Source organism: Gossypium arboreum, chromosome 1, assembly GCF_025698485.1.
Source record: "Gossypium arboreum isolate Shixiya-1 chromosome 1, ASM2569848v2, whole genome shotgun sequence".
Lineage (NCBI taxonomy): Eukaryota > Viridiplantae > Streptophyta > Magnoliopsida > Malvales > Malvaceae > Gossypium > Gossypium arboreum.
Genome location: NC_069070.1, coordinates 102,167,352 through 102,191,687, shown reverse-complemented (window position 1 = coordinate 102,191,687; position 24,336 = coordinate 102,167,352). Strand labels below are relative to the sequence as shown.

Here is a 24,336-nt window from a genome sequence, read left to right as displayed (position 1 = left end):
TAGCGTTTTTAAGAATATAAGTTACAAAATTGATAATTAATAAAAAGTAATGAAAGGCATTAATACTTTTTCTTTTTTTTTTAATGAAAGTATTTTGTAGGTGATGTGTTATTTTTGGTTGATTGGATTCCTTTTTTCAATGGGTTTTGATTGTTTTTGCATAATCTACTTTCAGAAAGGACATTTACGGGGTTTTCTCTGCGTTATCTTTGATGTTGTTTAAGTTTCTAGGGAATTTATAGACATTTATCAGGCACTCGTGCAGTAGCAACTTAGCAATCAGCAGGTCCTTCCTTGCAAAATGTAACATTTTATGAGGCACTCGGCCATACATCACTCCATTTATAACATACTCAAATAACTTCAGAAAAATCGCTTGTTTCATTCTGGATATGGTAATTGATGGTTTTCTCAAACCACGCACCCTTTTCAAGATATTTGTCACAAAAGCTAACTTCCCCACTAGCACGTATGGTCAATGCTGCTGTACTCCTTGTCCCACAAATCCCCTGAATCCCACAAAACCCATGATATATTAGTTAAAACGACTCTAGGTTTTTATCAGCTTTAACATTAGTTTTCATAAACTTAGTAGAAGGGTGGTTTAGAACTAGAAATTTTACCTGAGGAGTGTCCATTTCAACAAATATGGAGCTAAGGTTGAATTCCATGTCGAGAGCACAAATGCCAGGTAACTTACTCTTATCAGCTTTCACTTTGTCCTTCATAAGTTTCTCAATCATTTCTTTCACGTTTACTTCATTTTTGCCATATTTATTCAGCATTTGTCTAACGCTTTTACGTAGCCGCAGAGCCTGCAGAGTGAAGACTGGAAGTAATAATGGAAGAATTCCTTGTACTTGTGTGTTTTTTTGCGTAAAGGAGATAATAGTGTATGGTACCTTAGGCCAGGGTGAGTCAAGCTTGGCATTTGAAAGAACATGAAGACCTGGAGAAACCAGTTGAATGTGAATGGGTTCCCCCTTTGGCCTGTTGGAGATATAAACCATGGATTTGGTAGCAATATCAGCCACTATGAGGTTAAATCCATTGTATTGATCAGCATTTGTGAGCAGTTGGTCCGCAAATTCCATAGGGCTCTTTGTGCTCTGTATCAACAACACTTGGCACCATTATTGTTAGTTGAGCTTGCTTGAATAATATATTTTTCAAGGGCATATAAATACCTTCAAGAAAAGTAGAGGGAGATCCCCGCGGGTCTTGGCGCCGGAAAGGTGGTGAAGCTCCAAAACATTGGTAAGAAAAGCAACTCGGCCTTGTCTTGAACAAGCCAACCATGTCCCTCCTGCAACTTCATCTCTTCCTCCCAGTATCTCACAACCATCAACATCCCACCATGCAAGTGCCTTTGTAGGCCTTCAATTCCACCCATAAATAAATAAGACATATATATAATAAAGAAAAGAAAAAGTGTAAGGGAAATGGAAACATACCTGTTGTAGTATTCATCTCTGTTTTGTAACAGAAGAAGGGGATAGAGTGGATGAGCTTGCCAAATAAAAGCGGCAATACACATGGTTCAATTGTTTGGGTTTGAGTGGATTGGTTAAACTCTAGAATGATGGAACAATAGAGGAACAATAGAGAAGAGACTGCAAATTTTCTTCTTTTGCTGGTATTGTTTACGTTTATGCATGAAGGGTCAGACCGACTATAATGGTTTTCTTTATTATTATTATTATTTTATACAGTGACAGCTACTTGTATTTTAATGGTTTAAGAAAACAAATGGCTGTTACCCAAAACGATACATACTGTTTTTTACAAATAATTTAATTTGATTATTATTTTTAATATAATAAAAATTAATTTAAAATATAAAAATCTTGTACGGACCGATAATAAAAAAATTCAAGAAATGAAGTGAATTGCGTGGATAAGAGCAAAACATGATAAGAAATGTCATTTTATCAATAAAAAAATGATGACAAATATCAGAGTGGTATCCGTTTTGAAACCGTAGGCGCGCTGCCATTTCAGAACTAGGATTTTGTTCCTCTCTACATTCAACAAATAAGGTTCCATTTGGTGATTTTCTTTTCTTTCATCATTTAATTTTATTTTTTAAAATTTATTCAACAATAAAAAAATCTTTTTCTAATTAGTATAATAACACATTTAATTTTAATGCTTATATATTCTAATAATTTGATCTTTTTTAAATATTTTAACAGATTTAAATATTCACTTCTACTTAATTCAATCAATTTTATCATCAATTTTTTAATCAAAACTTTCAACTTTTAAAATATTGACAACTTAAAAATCCTATAATATATGTGAATCAAGTGTTGTGTAAACATATGACACTTATGTTTAGGGTAGTAGCTTCTTGGTTTAGAGTTTAATGAACTTATAATTGTCTCGATTTTAATCTTTAAAAAAATAAGCATAATATATATGGGTGTGTTATCAATAAATTATATGATAATACATCATTTAATATTTTCAAAATAAAATAATTCACAATCACTTAATTTTTTTATTATTAATGTATAATCATTTGATTCATTAGTAATAAATAAAATTATATATTGGTAGTGTATCATAAATATAAATAAACAGTATTATTACCCTTTATGGTTTGAAAAATATTCAATCACTCTCTTCAGGTTTAATGCATATTTATCAAATGAGTTTTAAATAAAAAGCAATTTTACCCTATATTAATTAATTAATTACTATTTTATTTATTTTATTTTGTTCAATCTTTTTATTCAATAATATTAAATTAAAATGATAAAATTTAATTAGTTATAAAAATATAAGATGTACTATATCCTAGCCATTTATTTTAGTGAAGTTTTTTTAATTATTTTTGGGTTTTATAAATTTATAGATATGAAATGTATTTGTTTTAAAAGTGAAAGTTTTGGGTAGGAAGTTTGAGAACCAAATTGATATAATTTGTAAATGTGAAGGGTTAAATTTATTGAATCATTTAGAATTAGAATCAAATTGATAAAATATGTAAGTATTAAGAACTAAATGTGTTTTTATTCTAGTTAGGAAAGTACTTTTTGTTATCAACTTACGACGGTGACTAAAATAGGAACTAAAATAGTTTACTCATTCTTTAATATGGAAAATATTGAAAAAAAAATGTGTTTGGTTAAAATTTTTTGAAATGATTTTTAAAAAATAAAATAAAAATGTAATGGCCTAAATTCAAGGTTATCGGAATAATGGTTTCAGTAACCATAGATCCGATTTAAAGAGAAATTTATTTCAATATTTTTCTTGAAAATTGATATGATAGGAAAATTGTATGAAAATATTGATAGGAAAATTTTATATATTTAGTGATTAGTTAGAAAAAGAAATTATTGAAGAAATTGGGTAAAATAAGGTATCGGGACCTCTATCTCGTAAAACCGAGTCGAAAATAATTTTATAAATATTTATAAAATGTTATTAATGTGGTATTAAAATTTCGTTAGGAAATTTTAATGTTTGGGTAGTCAATTAAATGAAAAGGACTAAATTGTAATAGGTGTAAAAGTTGCTAGAGTGATTAAATAGCTTAAGAGTCTAATGAGAAAGGATTTAAAAGGAAATTAGACCCAAAAGTTATTTGGGCTGGACGGCAAGGGTATGAAATCAGCAGAAAAATTGATAAATTAAGGGTAAAATTGGAATATTGTAAAATTAACTAAATAAAACTAGGACTAAATAGGAAATATCTAGATTTCTCTTCATTTCTCTTCAATTCCAGCAGCTACAAACGCCATAGGAGGGTTCTGTAAGCTGGTATTTCATAATTTTTGCACCAAGTGAGTTAATCCTTGCCTTTTTCTTGTAATTTTTGTGTTTCTAAGACTTTTACAACTAGGTCCTACTATTAAATTCATTAGTTTTTGATTTCATGGATGAAATTGAAAGTCACCATGGTTGAGTGCTGTAAGTTTATGATTAAATAGAATGAAATTAAAGCTTTAATTTGTTTATGAGATGATTTTATTAGGCAATTTCAATGGAAATTGATTTTTAGGACCTAATTGTGAAAATGTTTGGAATTAAAGCCTATTGCTGAAATTCTGATTCCTAAAGGTTGTAAACTAGTTTAAGGTGATAGAATAAAATGTTAATTGAGAAAAATCAGCTCAATTGAGAGGCTAATTGAGTAGGGACGAAATTATCATTTATTAAAAGCTTAGGGGAAAAATGGTAATAAACAGCTTGCACTAAAACAGTTTGGACAGCAGCAGTAGGCTAACTTTGAAAAATCACCAAAAATTGTATGAATCGAATTAGAAGATGAAAAAAATATGGAATTAAAGCTTATTGAGTCTAGTTTCTTATAGAAGAAATATTGTAAGCAATGGATTTGTAAATTTTGAGATATAATGAATTTTGTGAGACAAGGTCAGAATGAATTCGGGTTCCCCTGTTCTGACTTTGAAAAATTATATAAAATTGAATAAAAATAATTAGGAACTTAAATTTATATTTATAGAATTCTGAATGAGTCTATTTTTAATAGAAATAAACGAGAACATCATTTGAATTCTGTATAAAGAGATAATTTATTTTCAGTGAAGAAGGGTCAGAACTGTTAGACAACAGAACAGGGGTGACTTTGAAGAATAAAATGTACTGATTGGCTAAACCAAAAATTCTGAAAATTTTATGGTAAAAATATATATGAGTCTAGTTTCAGGGAAAATTAACGGATCTTAATTTGTAGTTCCGTAGCTCAAGTTATAAATAATTTAGTGACTATGACTCAAGTAGACAGCTTTGAATGAACTATAAATAATAGTTGAATTATAGAGAATGTTGCATATGAACACGAAATGTATTAAATTGATAATTAAATTTATTTATTTAGATCTAGAAGATTCAAATACGAAGCTAGATCGAGGAAAGGAAAAAGTTCGGGATTAGTAGATTTTTACTGTTTACAAACAAGTATCAAGGTAAGTTCGTGTAACTTGAATTATATTCTTAAATGCTTGAGATTGTATGTTATTTATGTGAAAATGATTTGTATGTTCATTGTATGAAAATTTATGAAACATTGATATATTTGATAAAATGGGAAGAAATCCCGGTTGAATGAAAGGAAAATTCGATGGATCTCTGAAAAGGAATTGACAGTAAAAAGGATCAAGCCCGGACGGGTGATCCTATCCTGATATAGCCCTCTCGAAGAATATGTGTAAAATGGATTTAGCCCGGACGGGTAATCCGAATTAGGGTCTGAATTTAGCCTGGACTGGTAATTCAGATCCAAGCTCATTAGAGTAATTGTCGTTGCATGGGATTTAGCCTGGACTGGTAATCCCGACAATACTCTATGAGTTTATATTGCAGGGGATTTAGCCTGGACTGGTAATCCCGCTGCAAGGTTGAGGTTCGCGGGAATGTGCTCTCTGAAATGGAAATGTGCGCACATGAATATGAATTGACAGACTCGGAATTGTACACTAAAAGTGTACCTCTGAAAATCCATCGAAAATTCCAAGAAATTCAACGGGATAAATATGGAAAAATAACAAGGAAATGGAAATCATGATATCGACGAGCTCATCAATCATAATATATATTATTAGTACATAGAAATTATTGTACTAACTTGAATGTTGAGTTTGTGCATATTAGGGTAATAATGCATTTAATGGATATATAGATGTTTATTGTATTGTATTGAAAATATTAGGTAAGTATAATTCTTGTTACATGAGCTTACTAAGCACAAAGTGCTTACCCCGTTTCCTTTTTCCCTGTTTTGTAGTGTTAAGAGCTCGGAGGTCGGATTTGGTCGGAGACACATCACACTGTCAACCTCAGGATTTCGGTATATAAAGAAACTTTATTTTGGAAATCAATGGCATGTATAAGCTAACAAAGTAAATGTTAATGTGAAATGAATGTAAAGTTAGCCATTAGTATGGTTAACAAACCTGGTTATAGATATGTGATGACGTTATCTTATATAAATGCATGAATCTATCATGAAAATATGTTGAATTGATTTGGTTGATGTGGATTGGTCTCGATTTAATATTACAGGGAATGTTAGATATTTATAAAAGGGCTATATTGAATATAAAAAAAAAATTTAATCGTAAACTCCGGTAATGCCTCGTACCCTATTCCGGCAATGAATACGGGTAGGGGTATTACAAAAAATATATGAAAACTTATAAAATAATAAAAGTTATTTTCATTGTTTTTAATAAAATTTTTTGTAAAAGTGAAAATGAAAAAATAAAAGGTTTTTTTTGTGTTTCCCAAGACATCAATTGGAGTGAGTTTAATGACTAATCCTTCACATTCTGTAAACCCATTAAGGGATAAACGTTGACTACGAGTTTTAAAGTAAAATAACGAGTTTTTAATGTTAGATGAATTGGTCCTAGTTCATATCCATATAGATGGAAAAAATATTCGTTATCTATTCGAACTCAATGTACATATTGCAGAAGTCATATACCTAATGTATCAACTTTCAGCTCCTTATTTATTTGAACTCATGCTTTTGCTTACATCAAATTATATGAGTCACACATACATAGCCTATCAGCCATTCAAGATTAAGGTATGTCATATTATGAATGTCACAAGTGAATAAGTCTATTAACGGATTCAGGGTTTATTCTACTTAGGTCATGTCCGATGTACTGTCAGTTTAGTCAATTACATATATGTCTTTATTTTTTGGAGTCATCCACTCTGATGTCCAAGACAAAAAAAATCTCCTCAATTGGATTTGATAGGTGGCATATTAGTCTTTCAATTGAGTTGCTTATTTTTTATTAGACTATGTATATGTTTCAGTTCATCTACTAATATAAATTATTTTTTTGTATTACGATCCGACCATGTAATACCGCTTAGTATTAGTTAAACATTAGATAATTAGTGAGTTGATATTTGCTTTCATTTTGTTTTGCATGCAAAAATCATCGAGGACAATTTACAAATGGTGTTAATGCAATTCATGAATAATTTTATTAAATCAATCTATTTGACAAAATACAATTGTACATAGACGAAAATATTTTCCCATTAGTATATTGAAAATATTTACCAATCCACATGTTGAAAGGTGATTTGAGATAGGGGCACCAAAAGGGGTAGATGATATTTATTCATAATTTAGGTGACAATTTTGGGTTAAACCTAAAATATTTTAATTATTTTATATTAATTGATATAAAAATATATTATTGAATAAAAGTAATTAATGGTGCATCTTTAAATAATAATTAGATATATTAATTAAGAGGATAAATTTTAAAATTATACATGAATTTTAATTTTATAAAATTTGATTTGATTTAATTCTCACAAATTATTAACATAGCTATTGATATAAAAATAAATTAATGTATTTATTTCTTTAAATGTTTCAATCATGCACATTTAAAGAAATAATTAAAAGTTCATGTACTAAATTGCACATTGACTAAAAGTTCAGTATAATTTTAGAATTTTCTTTAATTAAAAACATAAAAATAATTAATTAAATTAAAATAATTGAAGGTGTAACGCAAAGTGGAGTAAAAAACTAGTTCACACAAGCTCCGGCCTGCTGATACTTGATCAGGCCCTCCTGGGTTCTCATAGCAATGAAAATTACGCCAGTTGGTTGTGCGAATCGGAGAGCCAATTATCCAAGTTTGGAGTTAATAGTCTGACATATATAATATGTACGGGGAAACTACGCCAATAGGTAACTTAATTATGGGTTATTTTATTTTTTAGTCATCCAATTATAAATTTTATTAAATTGGTCACTTAATTATGGATTATTTTTTAGTTATTCAACTATGATTTTTTAAAATTAGTCACCTAACTATTCGAGATTATTGTTTTGGCCCCTTTTGTTAATTGCATTAATGGGAGGGTGAAGTGGCAATTGGAAAATAGGTATAATAACAATTTTAATCTTCAACTTTTACATATTATATTAAATTAGTCTTAATTTTAAAAAATTAATCTTCAAAATTTACAAATAATCTTAATTTGATCTTAATTATAAAAAAGAAATATGTAAAATATATAACAATAAATTTAAAAATATTGTTGACAGGAAATAATATATAAAAATCTAAAATTTATAAAACACATATTTTTTTAAAAATATAATAATAAATTTAAATTTGATATTAATATTAAATAAATAAATAAAAATCCTCCCACTTCTCCCCCACCGTCCCTTTCTGGGCTGTATCATTCGGTCCTCTAAATTGATTTGGTTTGGATAGTGGATTCGGCTTTTGTCCCGATGATCCAATATTTGTCATCCAACTTCCCATCACTAACTAGAAAGAGAATAACTGTTTTCAACAAAATCCACAATAGCAATCATTATGATACACACTTCTCCATTGAAGCAAATGCTATAGTGTTTCCTTAAATCTTTTAGAATTAAGGTTGGTTATTTGTAAATTTTAATGGTTAATTTTTAAAATTATAATTAAATTAATATAATACGTAAAAGTTGAGAGATAAATTTATTATTATATTTATTCTCAACTATTATATCACCCTTCCGTTAGTACAATTAGTGGAAATAGACAAAAAATAATCTTAATAAATTAGATAATCAATTTTAGTTGAGTGACAAACAAGAAAATAACTCATGCTGTACTTTTTAATATTCTATACATTTTTTTTACTCAAATTGAGCTATTTATCTTTCACTTTGCAGCTTCTGGGATGAAGTATAGGAAGAAACATTTTGCGGAAGAAGAAAGCAGGCGCCATTCATCCACCTTGGATGGATTATGCTGGAATCGCAGTCATTAATGCATTAGTACAAAGATTAATATCTAATGAGTTGTATATATATATATATATACACACTGTATATATATATATTTCCAGTTACTTTGAGAGTTTATGGAATTAACAGGTTACTTTGGTCAATTAATTTAATGTTAAAATATATATATTATTTTTCATCTTTACAGTTATATAATGTAGACGAAAAAATTATTATTTTTAGTTTTTACATTTATGAAACTAAATTTATAGCATTATTATATTATAGTAAATTAGTTTAAAAATAGTTAAAAGAGACCGTTAATAAAAATGATTTATCATAAAAATTGATAAAAGTATTATATATTTATATTTTTCAAATATTATACAATTATCCATCATATAATTTAGTAGACCTAAAAATAGAATCCATTCATTTTTCACAATGATGATTAATATATTTTATTATTGCACTTCAATTATAATATTTTCATTTAAGCAACAATAATTTTTTAAATTGTTTATATTTTATCTTGCATAAATAAATATAAATTGAAAATTTTGAAAGAAATATATATTTCTTAATCTTTTGTTTTTTTTAAACAAATGCGTTTATTTTTATTTTTAAAATTTTCTCATCATTTTAATTAATTATCAATTTTTTTGAAATGATATAATTGGGTGAATTAGGCATATATGCTATTTTTTTTTAAATATAGGGAAATTGGCCAATTTTAGAGAAAGAGTGTGAAAGGCGCCCAACTGGGCGCGCTTTTTGCACAATTGGCAGGAAAACGCGTCCAATTCTTTTGAGTTGGCAGGATAGCGCACCTAACTGGACGTGCTTTCCTTTTTCTCCCCTCAGCCTAAGAAGGGTTTTTAGGGTTTTCGAGTTTGGCTTAGGGTTTATGGTTTAAGATTTTTTATTGTTTTGGATTTGAGGTAGACACTGTGAGAGCTTAAAGGTAGAATTGAGTTTCCAGGGATACAATAATGTTCGGAGACACATTTCGTATGTTGTGCCAGGATGGGACCATTACCTTAGAAACCCAACCTATGGAAGTCAGATTTTAGGGTGACAGTGATTTATATGGTCACAAGTCAAAGTCTAAGTAGAGATCCCAATGACGGTCGTTATGCAGTCATGGGTTAGAGTATAAATAAGAGGCTAGTTGACCGTCGTTATGCAATCAATAGTTCAAACTTTCTGGATACCCAAAGATGATGCCTTATAAATACCATACATAAGATTTAGACCATAATCATAGGGAAAAACAAAAGGGACTTTCTAGTGTAATCAACATAATTTTTTTCATCATCTCCACCGAAGGCGGTTTCTTTAACCTTCATTCTTATTTGAAGGCTGACACCTAGGTGGACGCAAAAGGACTCTCAGACAGAGAGTGGACGTTTCACCAGAGTAGAGGTCAAAATCGGGTTGGCACGACAACAATTGTAGTTATTAATGTATTATTTAATAACAACAATCGTTGTCATCCCGAAAGGAGCATCACTTTTACTCCACCGTCATAGTCACTGCCCGTCTGAGAGTCCTATTGCATCCATCTCGTTCTCGATCTTCAGATAAGAAGGTAGGTTAAAGATATCGTCTTTAATGTAAATGGAGAAAAGAATAAGCTGATTATACTGGGAAGCCCCATCGTCCTAACGAGCGATGCCATATCACGACATGACGATGTGCACCTCAATTTTTTTCAATTTTCTTCTCCAAGTTAAACTCTATTTTTAGTTTCCCACTTAAACTCCGATTAAATTAGGGTTTTTGTAGTCATATGTGCTACGAATTTCAACTTATAAATAGACATTAGTTACTCTAGGCTTCACACAATAGAAGTATTTAGATTGAAAGAATTATGTTTTTTGTTTTAAAGGGTTTTTCTTTTAGGGTTTCGAGTTTTTCTTTAATTTTCTCCATCATTTGTACTCACCTTTATTATAGTGAAACCTTCTTTTGCCTGTGGTTTTTTTATCCTCTTTTGAGGAGTTTTTCCATGTAAAATTTGTGTGTTTGATCTTTTCTATTTTAATTTATTTACTTATTCATTGCATTACACGAGTGATGATTCATTGCTCTTCACATAATCTAATTGAAGGTGAAGTCGTGTCAGATGTCAGGCATGTGCCTAATTTAGAGAACAACTTAATCCCTTTTTGGTCTTTGGGACTTGAACGGTTCACAAAGTGTTTAAGGTAAGGTTGGTGCAGATGGTTACAGTCAGGTGGAGAGAGTTGATGCTTTTTCTCCTGTTTGAGTATTAGTGCCCTTTGTTGCATTATACAACTTTGATTTAAAGGCTAGAAGTCTTTCAGTTTACAAGTTTAAGCACTGCTTAAGATTGTCCGGTATTCTGCACAATTTGAGTTAGGCTCGTGACAAGGCATGAAAAAGGATGCATGATAAATACAAGTCAAGGTGGAGATTTGAGGTGGAGATTTGTGGGGCATGTCCTGCATTTATAACACGTTTTGCAAGCACTTAGAAAGATGTTTTGGCAAGTCAACGAAGAACGCCCAAAATAGGCTGGACGTCACAACGAGAATCATTAGGACGTTGGGATGACACAAGAATGTTGAAATGGAAAAGCAGAGACAATGTTGTGACGAGGCGATATGCCACGTCACAATGTGTTCTCCTATTTTGCAGTTGCGTTTTAGACTTCAAATAGGATTACTTATCCCATTTGGACTCTAATTATTCCAAGGATATTTTAGTATGATTAGAACTTTGATCTAAGCATATTTAAGGGGCCATTGTATCCCTATTTTTATATGTCAATCAGCAATGGTTTTTCTTTGAGGGCGACAAGATGTAGTTGCATATGAGTTTTGGTGAGAGTTTCATGGTAACTATAGAGAGAATTTTGTTCCCGAGTTAGGACATTATTTTCGAGGTTTGGGATTGTACATTTAGTACTTTTAGGATTATTTTCTCCATATTGTACTATCATTTGTTTATTCGTTTAGTGAAAAGTCGAAGTTTCTTTTGCCTTTGCCTGTGTTTTTTTCTCCTTTTTGAGAGTTTTTCACGTAAAATATTTGTGTTCCTCTTCACTTTTACTAGTTCGTTGTTTATACAGATCGATCCCCAACAAATCTAATATAAAGCAAACCCATTGAGTCAGTAAAAATAAAAAATTGGGACAAAAAAACTGATGATTCAATTGACCAAACCAATTTATGGTTTTTTATTTATTATTAATTACTTTGAAATAGAGATTCAGTTGATTGAACTGAAAATCGATAGTATAATTAGCTCGATAATTGATTCAATTTTTACAACATTAATCAAAACTAAAAACAAATGTAATTTTAAATAAAGATCAAACAATTAAAAGAGGAGGGCAAGCTAGATTTTTTTATTAACATTGTTCTAATCATTTTAATTTAGAGAAAATAGGATTAGGCCTTGAGGCCTTACTATCAGTCTATCCACACTATATCACAAGTCTGATAATACATTTGCTCCTCTCTCCCTTAAAATTTTTATTTTATTAATTTTTATTATAAATTAATTTTTTAAAAGATATATATATATAAATACATATGTAGACTAACTTTATAAATTATTTTTAATTTTTAATTTTAGTTATTTATAAATAAATAAGAATAAATCAAAAATCATATTATAATTTAATTTAATTTTATAATAAAGGAATACTTTTATAAAAATAAAATATTTATTTAGATTAAGAAAAGGAAAGCATGCCTAACAAAAACTAAATTCTTTGAAAACTTTTTTATAAGGGAAATTTCTTAATAATTATTCTGTTTAAATAAATATAAAATTGAATTACGATTTGCAGATCGCACGAAAATATTCATATAAAAATTTTATTTATTCGCATGCAATACAAATATAGAAGTAAATAAGAAATGAGATAATCTTGTACATCAACTTATTCATATTTTTAAATATTTATGAGATTTTTCTTTTACCATTCATTTTATTTTAAAGCTGTTCCAAATGATGGCTCTCCCAGATTTTTACTTGGATTTTTAAAATTTCTCAACCATACCCTTACTAAATATATAACATTCTTTTGTTTAACTCGCTTAAATTTAACTAAATTTTTGTTTGCAGCTATTTTGCTACCATTTTATTGTTATATTACTATTATTTTATTGTTATTGTTTGATTATTGTATAACTTTTGTTTTATTGTTAATTTTGCTACTATTTTATAGACATTTCTTTAAGTTACAACTATGTTAATGTTATTTAAGTATAAATACTTTCTTTTAATATATTTTCAATTTGTTTTAGTGCCGTTGATGTATTATCTTTTTAAAATTTGTTTTTATATAAAAATAATAATATGGGCGAGCCGAGTCAAGCTTGGATTTAACATTTTTATCTAGGTTGGGATTGAACAAAATTTTAGGCTAATTTTTTGGGTCAATTCTGAATCTAAAAAACAAGCTTAGAATTTGATAAAACCTTTTTAACTATATTTAGATTCAATTACTTTTAGTTTTAGTCACTCTAAGATTGAGGATTAGAGATTGCTGCAAATGAAAATGAATATACATCTAAAAAGTAAAGCAAAACATAGATGTGCTCTGAATTCTGAAAACCAGCATGCATGCAATTAGATTATATATATAATTGTAAAAGAGAAAAAAAAAAAAAAAACCTGCCTGTATGTTGAATACAGCATGCATGATGCTGCGCATATCCAAGTCTTCCACTGTATCCATGAAAAACAAGTTGTACCAAATTTCGGAATTTCAACTAAATGGAAAGTTAGGAATTAAAGGAGGTTTCAAAAAAGGTCTCAAATCAAATGTTGAATAAAAGTAGTGGATCAAACTGAAAAAAAAAAAAATTGGTTTTCAATCAGACTAATCATGAATTACATTAATTACATGATGAAAAATCATTTGCTACCTTTCAACACATTCTCTCAATGCATATACGACCCATCCAGTCTTCAATTGCATGATAATTGATGGACATTATCATCCACCAATACTTAGACAAACCCGACAATGACCTCATCCAAACTACTTATTCAATGCTATGCTATAACATCAGGGATAATATCAGATAAGCCTTCTTTCTTTTTCTTTTTTAAACGTTTTTAAAATCAAACTGATACGTATGCAACCCTATTTATATTATTACTGTCATTGGCTGTATGCTTACTTTCAATAATTAAGTTTCAGTTCATGATAATCTCAAGTAGAGTTTTTTTTAAAATAAAACTCCTTTTCATTTTGTTGTCTCATGGATGAGATAGTAGATTGTGGTAAGCAAGATTGGGAGAGCCATGACATAGGAGATCAAGCACTCGGGGCAAGATTTGTGGATGTCCTGAACATAGCGTCCAAGTGTTTGTTGATAAAAGCTCCAATTCAAGAAGAGCTAGAAGTGATGTCGAAAATTATTATGAAGATAGGATATCCGCTTTATACAGCATATTTTGTGTTGCTAATTTTTGTAGCAGGATACTTTTATCTAGTATATTTTTTTTCTGAATATTGAAGTACTGTGTTAATCTTGGGAGACGATATTCACTACACGATTACATCGATTAGGGCAAATTCATTTCTAAGACAATAAGTTTTCCATGGCACAATAAATTTCTAATTTCTTAATTTTTTACTTTTTTTTTCAATCAGTGTTAACATATTTATTTTGTAGTAGTATATTATCAACACTACATAAGTATAATTTGTTACAATGAATCAGATAAAAATAAAGATGAGTATTTGATATATTAATTTTATAAGAGATAAAAAGTTGACATATATATATTTAAATAATTTATTATTTCATAAGGGATACTTGTGAATCCCTAAGTTTGAGTAAAAATATTTAGAAGTAAAAGAAAATGAAAAGATTAACTTAAAATACTTCAATTTTTTTTTGTATAAAATAGAAAAGTGGTAATTTACAATCTCCTGTATATGGTTGAAATGAAATCCCGAATATAAAGGTTAATTAATTAAAGAGGATATAGCCAGATTCCTTGTATTCAATTATTAGTATTTGAATCAAAATGGGAATAAAAGCAATACAAGTTCTTTTCACTTTTGACACCAAAAAGTTGACATCTCCAAACACAAAATTCCTTTCTCTTCTTGCATAGAAAGGAATAGAAAAAGAAAACCCAAGGATTAATATTAAATCTGTACTCTACTCCACATATATATATATAATAAAAGTGTCGTCAGTTTTGAAAATCCAAAAATCTGCCATTAAAATCTATTGCTATGGCTACATTGGGTGATCCATAAGCATGCCTCTGCAACCTTCAATTCATAGCTGCCATGCCATTTTTAACCCCTGTGGTGTTTGAGAACCAAACCATTTTTTAGTCCATAATTTTAACCTATCATCTTTAACATCACAGAACATATTTTCCCAACCTTCTGGCTTGATGGGTTGGAACCCTAACCCTGGGGTCCTGTCCTTGGACATTGGGTTAACCCTTGTTCTCCAATCCGCAACGAACGCCGATACCCTCCTTCGAAACTTGGTCATGAATTCAGGCCACGCTTGGTACTTATAATGGTTGATCACTGCAGCCTCTAATGGCAACTCTTTCCAATTATAATGGTTGTTGCTCAAATCAAAGTGGTGGATGACGTTAAGCAACGAATGGTCAACTGCTTCCAATAAAAGTATCGATTTGTGGCGTTGCTCGGCTTGTCTTCTACAGTTGTATCCCTGTATTACCCCCATAGCCGGGTGCTTCTTTTGATCCGATGGTCCGAAATCGTTACACTTGATTGAAACTTGACCAATTGATCCATTGGATGATATTGACAACAATGATTTAAGCATTGTTTTTGATGGCTGAGAAGAATTCTTAAGCCATGATGGTGAAAATATGAACTCATCTACATCCACATACATCATCCATGTGCATGAATCTTTGGCATAAACTGCGCTGTGAGAGAATCCAGCTTCTTGGGTTTTAGGCCAAACCCAGAAAATCCTCTCGATGTTATAATCTCCTTCTTCGTCAAGCTCCTTTATGACTCTCTCCAGATCATCATCGCTTCCATTATCGTATAAGATGAACTTGTCTACGCCAATCTTGGAATAGTACATGACCCATTCTCTTAAGAACTTGGCCACGTTGTAAACCATGGTGGTGGCGCACAATAGTGATGTGGGGTTTGGGTTTGATGGCATGTGCCGCCTGGGGGGAGTGTAATACGCAACCGAAGGGACCACCAGCTTTTCTCTGTTGATTTCGATGGAGACTTTGATTCTTTTGGCGGCGGCGGTGGTTGAAGGTGAAATACTCAGTTCCATTAAATTGGGATGAAGGCACCTGAATACCTCCTGCTTGGAGCTGGTAACGGGGGTTTTAACGGCGTTCTTGATGTCGTTACCGAAAACGCAACGGAATTCCTCTGGAGACTTGTTGATACCTTGGCGGTTGTTAACGCCTTTAACGAAAAGAACCACGTCTGTCTCGGTAGAAAAACACTCGTACGCCAAGAAGTCCCACCGCGGCATTACCGGCGCCGCAGAGATAACGTTTGTTTCCCTCTCCGGAAACCTCGTCAGGACGGGCTGGTGAAACGGCTGGAGCCTACGGTTTCGGTTCGGAAGAGTGCACTTGAACGTGGTGGCACCGGTGAAAGGCAAGACCCCCGAGAAATTCGCCGGGGAAGTCTCGTTTCTTGGGAAAAAGCAATAAAAACCGCCGACTCCGAGATTCGACGTCAGCGGGGTGTCTTGAGAGACGAGAACAAGGACCTCCCAGTTCGGTAAAAGAACGGAAACCGACTCGACGGGACCTGGAATGGAGGTGACGAGTCGAGTCCGGTGAGTGAGCTCATTGATATCTTCTCTAATAACATGGTTGAAGGAATCGGGAGCGTCGTATCGAGCGGTGAGGTTTCGGGGACGAAAGCGAAGGTGGGTAGGGGATACAGAGATGGCAGAGCGAGAAAGAAGAAGAGAATAGAAAGCGAGGAGAAGAAGGCAGAGGAAAATAAGGAAGATGGAAGTGGGGGCTTTCCGAGGCATGGTTTGTTTGGGGAAGATGGACTCCAAGTAAAAGGGCGACCAAAGTAATAAAATAAAAGGAAAGGGGGGGTGGAAATTTCTTTATAGGGGGAATCACATTAGATTGTTTCTTCACTCAGGTTTTCTCAAAATTATTTAACAAAAGAAATTTTTAATAATTTTGTATAATTACTATTATTAGAAATTATAATCAAGTTGTTAACTTCTTTGCTAATATATTCATTTTTAAACAATAATTTTTTTTAATTTCATTACCAAATTCTGACATTTGACTGAATAGTAAATATAAAATATAAATTTTCATCTTTAAGGCGTAACATTGTTATTGTTGGACCTATATCTTTAATAAAATTTTGACTAAATTGTAACTAAATTTGATAAATTTATTTTTATTTATTATCTTGAAATTCTAAAATTTTTTGAAAATATATTTTAAGATTAATGTATATATATTACATTAAATACTGATTTTAATTGTTATTAAAAATTATTATTATTGTATAAAAATTGTTACTTTTAAATTAAAATATGGTGTATTGGAAATAATATTTTAGAAGTTAAATACAGAAACCTGTTAATTTTTCTCTATAAGTAGTCTTTAAAATATTTAAATTATTTGAAAATGATCTAAAAATATTCAATCCTTCTTCTTCTTCCTTTTTCAATTAGATTTTAAAAGTATTTTAATTATTTAAATAAATAAAAATTTAAATTAAACCAAAATCTTAAACATAAAACTAATGAAAATTAAAAACGAAAAGAAAATGTTAAACATGAAGTTGATTCATATAAAAGGGCCTTGAAAGTACGAAGTTAATAAATTAAAGGCCTTCAAATCATATATATATATATATATATATAATAATTTTTTCTATAATTTATAAAATATTAAAGTAGTAATAGTAAAATTACATTTTATTCTTTCAAAATGATATAATTTTAATTTAATCTTTAAAATAATAAAATTATATTTTTACTATTATAAAAATATACAATTTAATTTCAAGGTTGAGGCTGTTATTATTAGCATAAATAGTAACTTAAGTTTTGGTAAGCTGTTTACATAGCAAGAAATAATGTAAATGGAATACACAAGTTACGGTAAAACAGGATTATGAGTGCTTGAAAAATGGTTGTTGGGTTTCAAATTTCAATGCCTGGTTTGAAGAGGAGTTGTAAAAGTAGTGACATTTGGAGATGGTTAAGTAAATCCCAATCTCTATGTTTTCAATTATTCCCATTGTAAGTTAGGTCCAGTTCACATTTCACTAATTTCAGCAATATTTGGTAAATGCTTGAGTTTTAAAACTCTACAAATTTTATATATGTAGTAAGAAAAAAATAAAATATGTGATAATTTTTTTTATATTTTAATTACCTCATCGATTAAATTACCTCATGTAAATTTGAGCTTTTATGCTAATCCACATTTATCTACATCAATAAATAAAATTTGTCCTTAGTTCAACTTTATCCCGAGGCAGCAAAGAGAATATATTATGATTTAGGGATATATTAGGTATTGGGTGTTGATATTTATGAGTTTTAATCTAATTGGATTAATTTAATTATTATATTTTTCAACAAAAATAATTTATATTAGGGTAAGCTATAAAAATAATCATTTATGTATGGTTTAAATTATATTTTAGTCATTAAATTTGTTGATATTGAGTATCAGCAAGGGAGGAAACAAGGAGGAGAAAATGATAGTGCAAAGGAGACAGGCTGAGTCTAAAAAGTGTGAAGAGATTGTATGCTAAGGACAACAAAGGATTAGGATTAGTAAGGGAGTCAAGGGTTAATCCATTCTTCCTCATTCTTTAAGGTATTTATAAGCAAGGAGTTCTTTGTCCACTTATGCCATGTCACTAACATTCTCGAGGTGATGGTGAACGTGTGGTTGGTTACACATTGATTGCCGTCAAGCGTGGTACTACTCTAACAATATCCTTGCTAAGGTAGTACGAGGTTGTTATGCCTCAGTGGTTCCTTTTGTAGATAAGAGCATTCCCACTAAAAGCAGGTGGCAAGGTGGCAAGTGGTTTATCTGAGTGGTAGTGGTGAGGTAGCAAGTGGTCTACCTAGGGGGCGGTTCACTTAGTGACCAACTAGGCAATGAAAGGCGAGGGGTTATTTTTGGTAATTCTCAAGTAGCTTCTCGTGATGCCATGTGTCTAAGCTAGGTAGGGGTATAACAATCCCCCCAATTGAAAGGTAAGTTATAAAGTGGTCTACCTCAAGACTATCTATAGACAATCCCTACCTGTAACGCCCCGTACCCGAGACCATTGCCGGAGTCGAACACGAGGTGTTAACGGACTTAATTCATTACTTAAACAGCTCATACAATTCATTTTAAAATTTCCAGACAAGCTAGCTAACTGCATCACAGTCGCTTTAAAAATCATATCTCGAGTTCCAAAACTCGAAATCCAGTTCCGTAAATTTTTCCTGAAACTAGACTCATACATCTATCTACTAATTTTTTTCCAGAATTTTTGGTCAGGTCAATTAGTACAGTTTATTAGTTAAAGTCTCCCCTGTTTCAGGGTTCGACTACTCTGACCTCTGTTTATTACGAATCAGATATCTTCCTGTACAGATCTTCAATGACTATGCCGTTTGTCTCTAATAAAACTAGACTCAATAATGAATCTGTACATATAAATCATGACTTATAATTATCTTTGTAAAATTTATGGTGAATTTCCAAAGTCATAACAGGGGATCCAGAAATTGCTCTGGCCCTATTTCACAAAAATTTAAACATCTCTTAAAATATAGCTCATATACCTGTTTTGCTTCTTCCATATGAAAATAGACTCATCAAGCTTCGATTCTATAACTTATTCATTATTTAATTCCATTTCTACTATTTTTAGTGATTTTTCAAATTCACATCACTACTGCTGTCTGAATCTATTTTGTGGTAAATTTTACCTATTTCATGGTTTCCATGGATTAGCTAGCAATTTGACATACATAGCACCAAATATGATCATGATTAGCTATTCCAATGGCTAATCATTACCAAGCATTTCCATACCACTCAATAACCATATCATAAGACCATATATACAAAATGATTATAATGCTATACTCAAAATATACAAGCCATTTTCGCATGGCTATACGAATATACATTACCAAAAGATACTTAATTAACAATAAAGGTTAGTCCTATACATGCCATTATCAAAGTTCAACTAAAAGAGTACCAAAAAGGGGCTTAGATAGTGTGGATGACTTCGACTTTGACACTTCCGAGTCCGATAGCTGACGAACAAAATCTATAATACCGAGAATTTAAGCAACAGAGTAAGTGTTTCGATGCTTAGTAAGTTTATAAGTAATGAAATCATTTGGAACAAAAACACAAAAGAAATAGCATTCATAAGGATAAATAAATGCCTATGCACAAGATCACATATTCATTTTAATTTACACTTCTATCAATATGTTTACACGTATTCATGTAACTCGAGTGAGCTATAGACTTCATATAACCCTAAGAAATGGCCGGGAGAGCATTATTCGATTACATAATCACAACTTATACTGTACCAAATTTTTCCAATGTATATACGATCCATACCTGGTCATATTAGGGATTATGAGCACATTAATCGGAATTATTACGATAGAATCGCACCTTTCCAAACATAAATACTTTCGGAATTTGGCTCGGATGTAACAACCAGCACGAATGCCTTCGGGACTTAACCCGGTTATAATAACCCGCACGAATGCCTTCGGGACTTAACCCGGTTATAATAACCCGCACGAATGCTATGCACATATATATCATAACCCATTAGCATTTCCATTACATTACTAGAAAACAAGTTCAACATGCTTATCAACCCTTACTCTTACGGCTCAATAGCTACATACACGTAATACGATTTCATTTCGCTATTCCACATGAATTCTTTAACCATTCGGCTCCAAGTCATATAAAATAAAAATCATTTGTTTCACTATGTAATTTATATAGAACCATAAGATTACAATTTATCTACTATGCTTTTATATGATACCTATAAAATCAAAAGCTAAGTTCCGTTACTCAAAGACTTACCTCGGATATTTTGAATAGTTGCGGATGGACTACTCGATTGCTTTTTCTTTTCCTTTATCTGATTTTGACCCTCTTAGCTCTTGAGCTTGATTCAACAAATAGATTTTATTAAATAACTTATCAATTTAGCTATTCGATTTAATACATGTATACCATACAATTAAGTACAAATGATGTTATTAACTAGATATTAAACATCATACATATGCTCTACTTATGTACCAACGAACATAATACTAGCTTAATACCATGCATAATCGAATTTATTTAACATCATTTAGTTTCATATAAATACACATATCGTCCCAAATCGACACAAGAGTCAAATTCATCACTCAAACATTCACACCAATTTATTTTAATATTTTGGCCGAAACCCTCAATTGGCTATCATAGCCTAATATTTCAATATAAATACGTATACATATATATACAATCTAAATCCCTCACTTAACACATAATCTACTAACTTGGAAATTATTTTCTAACAAATTTTAACTTACACTAAAGCAGAGTGTTACTCAAGCTTTAAGCTCATGTTCTTTCATTATTAAGCAAGTGTTATAACACAAGGATTCATAGCAAAACCTATGCATAACATTATTCAAGATTTAAACTCTTAAATTCATTTACAAAGCCGAACCTTTTGATTTATATATATAAAATAATCTCTAATTATTTTATTCAAGCACCCAATGGCATTTTCTTTAATTTAACCCTAAGATAAACAAAAGATTTATTCATGCAACTTAATAAGTTCAAGTTCATCTCTTTCACATATAAATACCAACAATTAAGTATTTACTAGTTCAAACTCCATTAAACCGTTAGAACATCAATCTATCCCTTACCATATCTCCCCAAAAAAACGAATGCACAAATATATATAAATGAAAATAATGTTAAATGTCATTAACAATTAAAGCCATACACACACAACTTATAAGTAAATTCCATCCTTGCAAAGCCTATAGTTCACTCGGCCACTCAACCCACAACCTATCGAAACTTCAATTCAAACTCATTAGCCGAATACACATATACTTATAATAAGCACATATGACATCTTCTTCAAGACACATTTGGCTATGGCACAATTTCCTTATAAAACCCAATTAATCAATCCACCATCATATGTATCATTACAAAGCTTCACACTTAGCATGCTAATGACATCAAAACAATCCACCTTAACCGAAACTTAACTCATACAAAACCTATCTTCAAACCATAAAATAGGTAGAATTTAAACTAATCATCCAAATGGTGCATAAGTTTTCCAAGAATGACATTGAACTTACCTTACTTTAGCTATCCACCTTAGCCAAATTTTCTTCCCCAAAGACTTTTCTTCCTCTTCTTTCTCTAGTTACGGCAATGGAGGAGAAAACATAGGCTAACTTTGGTTTCTCCTCCCACTAACTAGTATTTTATTAACCTTAGTCATTATTTCTTTTTGTAACATAAACTATTAGCATAAAATAGTTATAATATTCTTTAATCTATAACATGGCCGGCCACTATCTAAAATTTGGCTAATTTGACATGCAAGTACATTTTTTTTTGACATCATGCACTATTAGATCACTTTTACCTTTGTCTAACACATTTCTAAATTTTCTCATATAAGTCCTATTTAATAAAATTCACTTACAATTAACAAAATTTAAACATGAAATTTTCACACATGCATATATACATATAATAAGCATCAAATATGACGGTTAATTATTTTTACGACTCGGTTTCTGTGGTCCCGAAACCACTTTCCGACTAGGGTCAAATTAGGGCTGTCACAACTCTCTCCCCTTTAGAAATTTTCGTCCCCGAAAATCTTACCAGCGAATAAATTAGGATATCGTTCTTTCAGGGAGTCTTCAAGCTCCCAAATAGCTTCTTCAACCCCGTGTTTGACCCACAGCACTTTTACTAACGAAATTGTCTTATTCCATAATTCTTTTACCTCGTGAGCCAAAATACGAACCGGTTCTTCTTCATAACTTAAATCAGATTGAATTTCAATCTCTGCTGGATTAATCACATGACAAGGATCGGATCTGTACTGACGAAGCATCGAAACATGAAAAACATTGTGAATCTTTTCAAGTTCAGGTGGCAAAAGTAGTCTATAGGCAACCGGTCCAATCCGCTCTGAAATTTCGTATGGTCCGATAAATCTCGGGCTCAATTTTCCTTTACGGCCAAATCTGAGTATCTTTTTCCACGGTGAAACTTTAAGAAACACTTTGTCTCCGACCTGATACTCCATATCCTTCCGTTTCAAATCTGCATACGATTTCGACGATTCGATGTCGCTTTTATATTTTCACGGATCACTTTTACTTTCTGTCGCTTCTTTAATCAAATCAACTCAGAATCTTATTCTCGGTGAGTTCGGTCCAAAACAAGGGTATACGACATTTACGACCGTACAAAGCCTCGTAAGGTGCCATCTTAATGCTTGATTGAAAACTATTATTGTATGCGAATTCAATCAAAGGTAAATACCGCTCCCATGAACCACTAAACTCAAGGATGCAACATCTCAACATATCCTCGAGTATCTGAATTATCCGCTTTGATTGACCATCAGTCTGGGGATGAAAAGCGGTGCTAAAATGCAACTTGGTACCCAAAGCTTCTTGCAATTTCTTCCAAAATCGCGAGGTGAATCTCGGATCTCTATCCCACACAATAGAAATAGGTACCCGTGTAATCTTACAACTGAGAAACATACAATTTAGCTAGTTTATCCAAAGAATAATCCGTCGTCGGGAATAAAATGAGTCGACTTAGTCACTCTATCAACAACAACCCAAATCGCATCTTTCTTACTTGCCGACAATGGCAACCCAGAAACAAAATCTATCGTGACTCGATCCCATTTCCATTCAAGTATCATGATCGGCTGAAGTAAACCTGTAGGCACTTAATGTTCCGCTTTCACTTGTTGACATATTAAACACTTCGAAACAAAATCGAAAATGTCTCGTTTCATACCATGCCACCAAAATTGACGTCTCAGATCGTTGTACATTTTCGTACTCCCCGGGTGAATTGACATTCGGCTACAATGAGCTTCGCTCGTAATCATCGAAATAAGTTCTAAATTTCTTGGAACACACAAACGACTTCGAACCTCAAACAATTGTCATCATCAATTTGAAACTCGATTCCATATTCAAACACATTCACCCCGTTTTGCAACCAATTCATCATCGACTTTCTCGAGCTTCACGAATTTGATGAATCAACAATGGTTTGGCCTTTAATTCGCTACTAACACATTATCGGATAGAATGCATAAGTGTACATTCATCGTCAGAAAGCAAACAAAGGATTTACGACTTAAAGCATCCGCAACCACATTAGCCTTTCCCGGTGATAGTCAATGACAAGCTCATAATCTTTTAACAACTCAAGCCAACGTCTTTGTCGCAGATTCAAATCTCTTTGAGTCATCAAATATTTGAGACTTTTGTGATCCGAAAATACATGGCACCTGT

At 31.3% G+C, this 24,336-nt stretch overlaps 2 protein-coding genes and 1 long non-coding RNA gene across 3 annotated transcripts; 1 reads left to right on the top strand and 2 right to left on the bottom strand.

Moving 5' to 3' along the window:
* Positions 1-272: 272 nt before the first annotated feature.
* LOC108482218 (uncharacterized) lies at positions 273-1,726 on the bottom strand. Its single transcript, XM_017785330.2, has 5 exons — positions 1,455-1,726; positions 1,188-1,377; positions 903-1,109; positions 624-815; positions 273-509 (listed from the first exon to the last, which is right to left on the bottom strand). The coding sequence occupies exons 1-5, from the start codon at positions 1,535-1,537 to the stop codon at positions 354-356; spliced, it is 828 nt and encodes a 275-aa protein (XP_017640819.1). The 5' UTR covers positions 1,538-1,726; the 3' UTR covers positions 273-353.
* Positions 1,727-3,706: 1,980 nt separating this feature from the next.
* Positions 3,707-5,985, top strand: LOC128284117 (uncharacterized). The gene is made up of 3 exons (XR_008274439.1): positions 3,707-3,794; positions 4,853-4,940; positions 5,759-5,985. It is a non-coding gene; the product is annotated as an uncharacterized LOC128284117 (long non-coding RNA).
* An 8,743-nt stretch (positions 5,986-14,728) lies between these two features.
* LOC108481614 (glycosyltransferase family 92 protein Os08g0121900) lies at positions 14,729-16,808 on the bottom strand. The gene has a single exon (XM_017784724.2). It carries the CDS (start codon positions 16,744-16,746, stop codon positions 15,019-15,021), a length of 1,728 nt encoding a protein of 575 aa, XP_017640213.1. The 5' UTR covers positions 16,747-16,808; the 3' UTR covers positions 14,729-15,018.
* Positions 16,809-24,336: the final 7,528 nt, after the last annotated feature.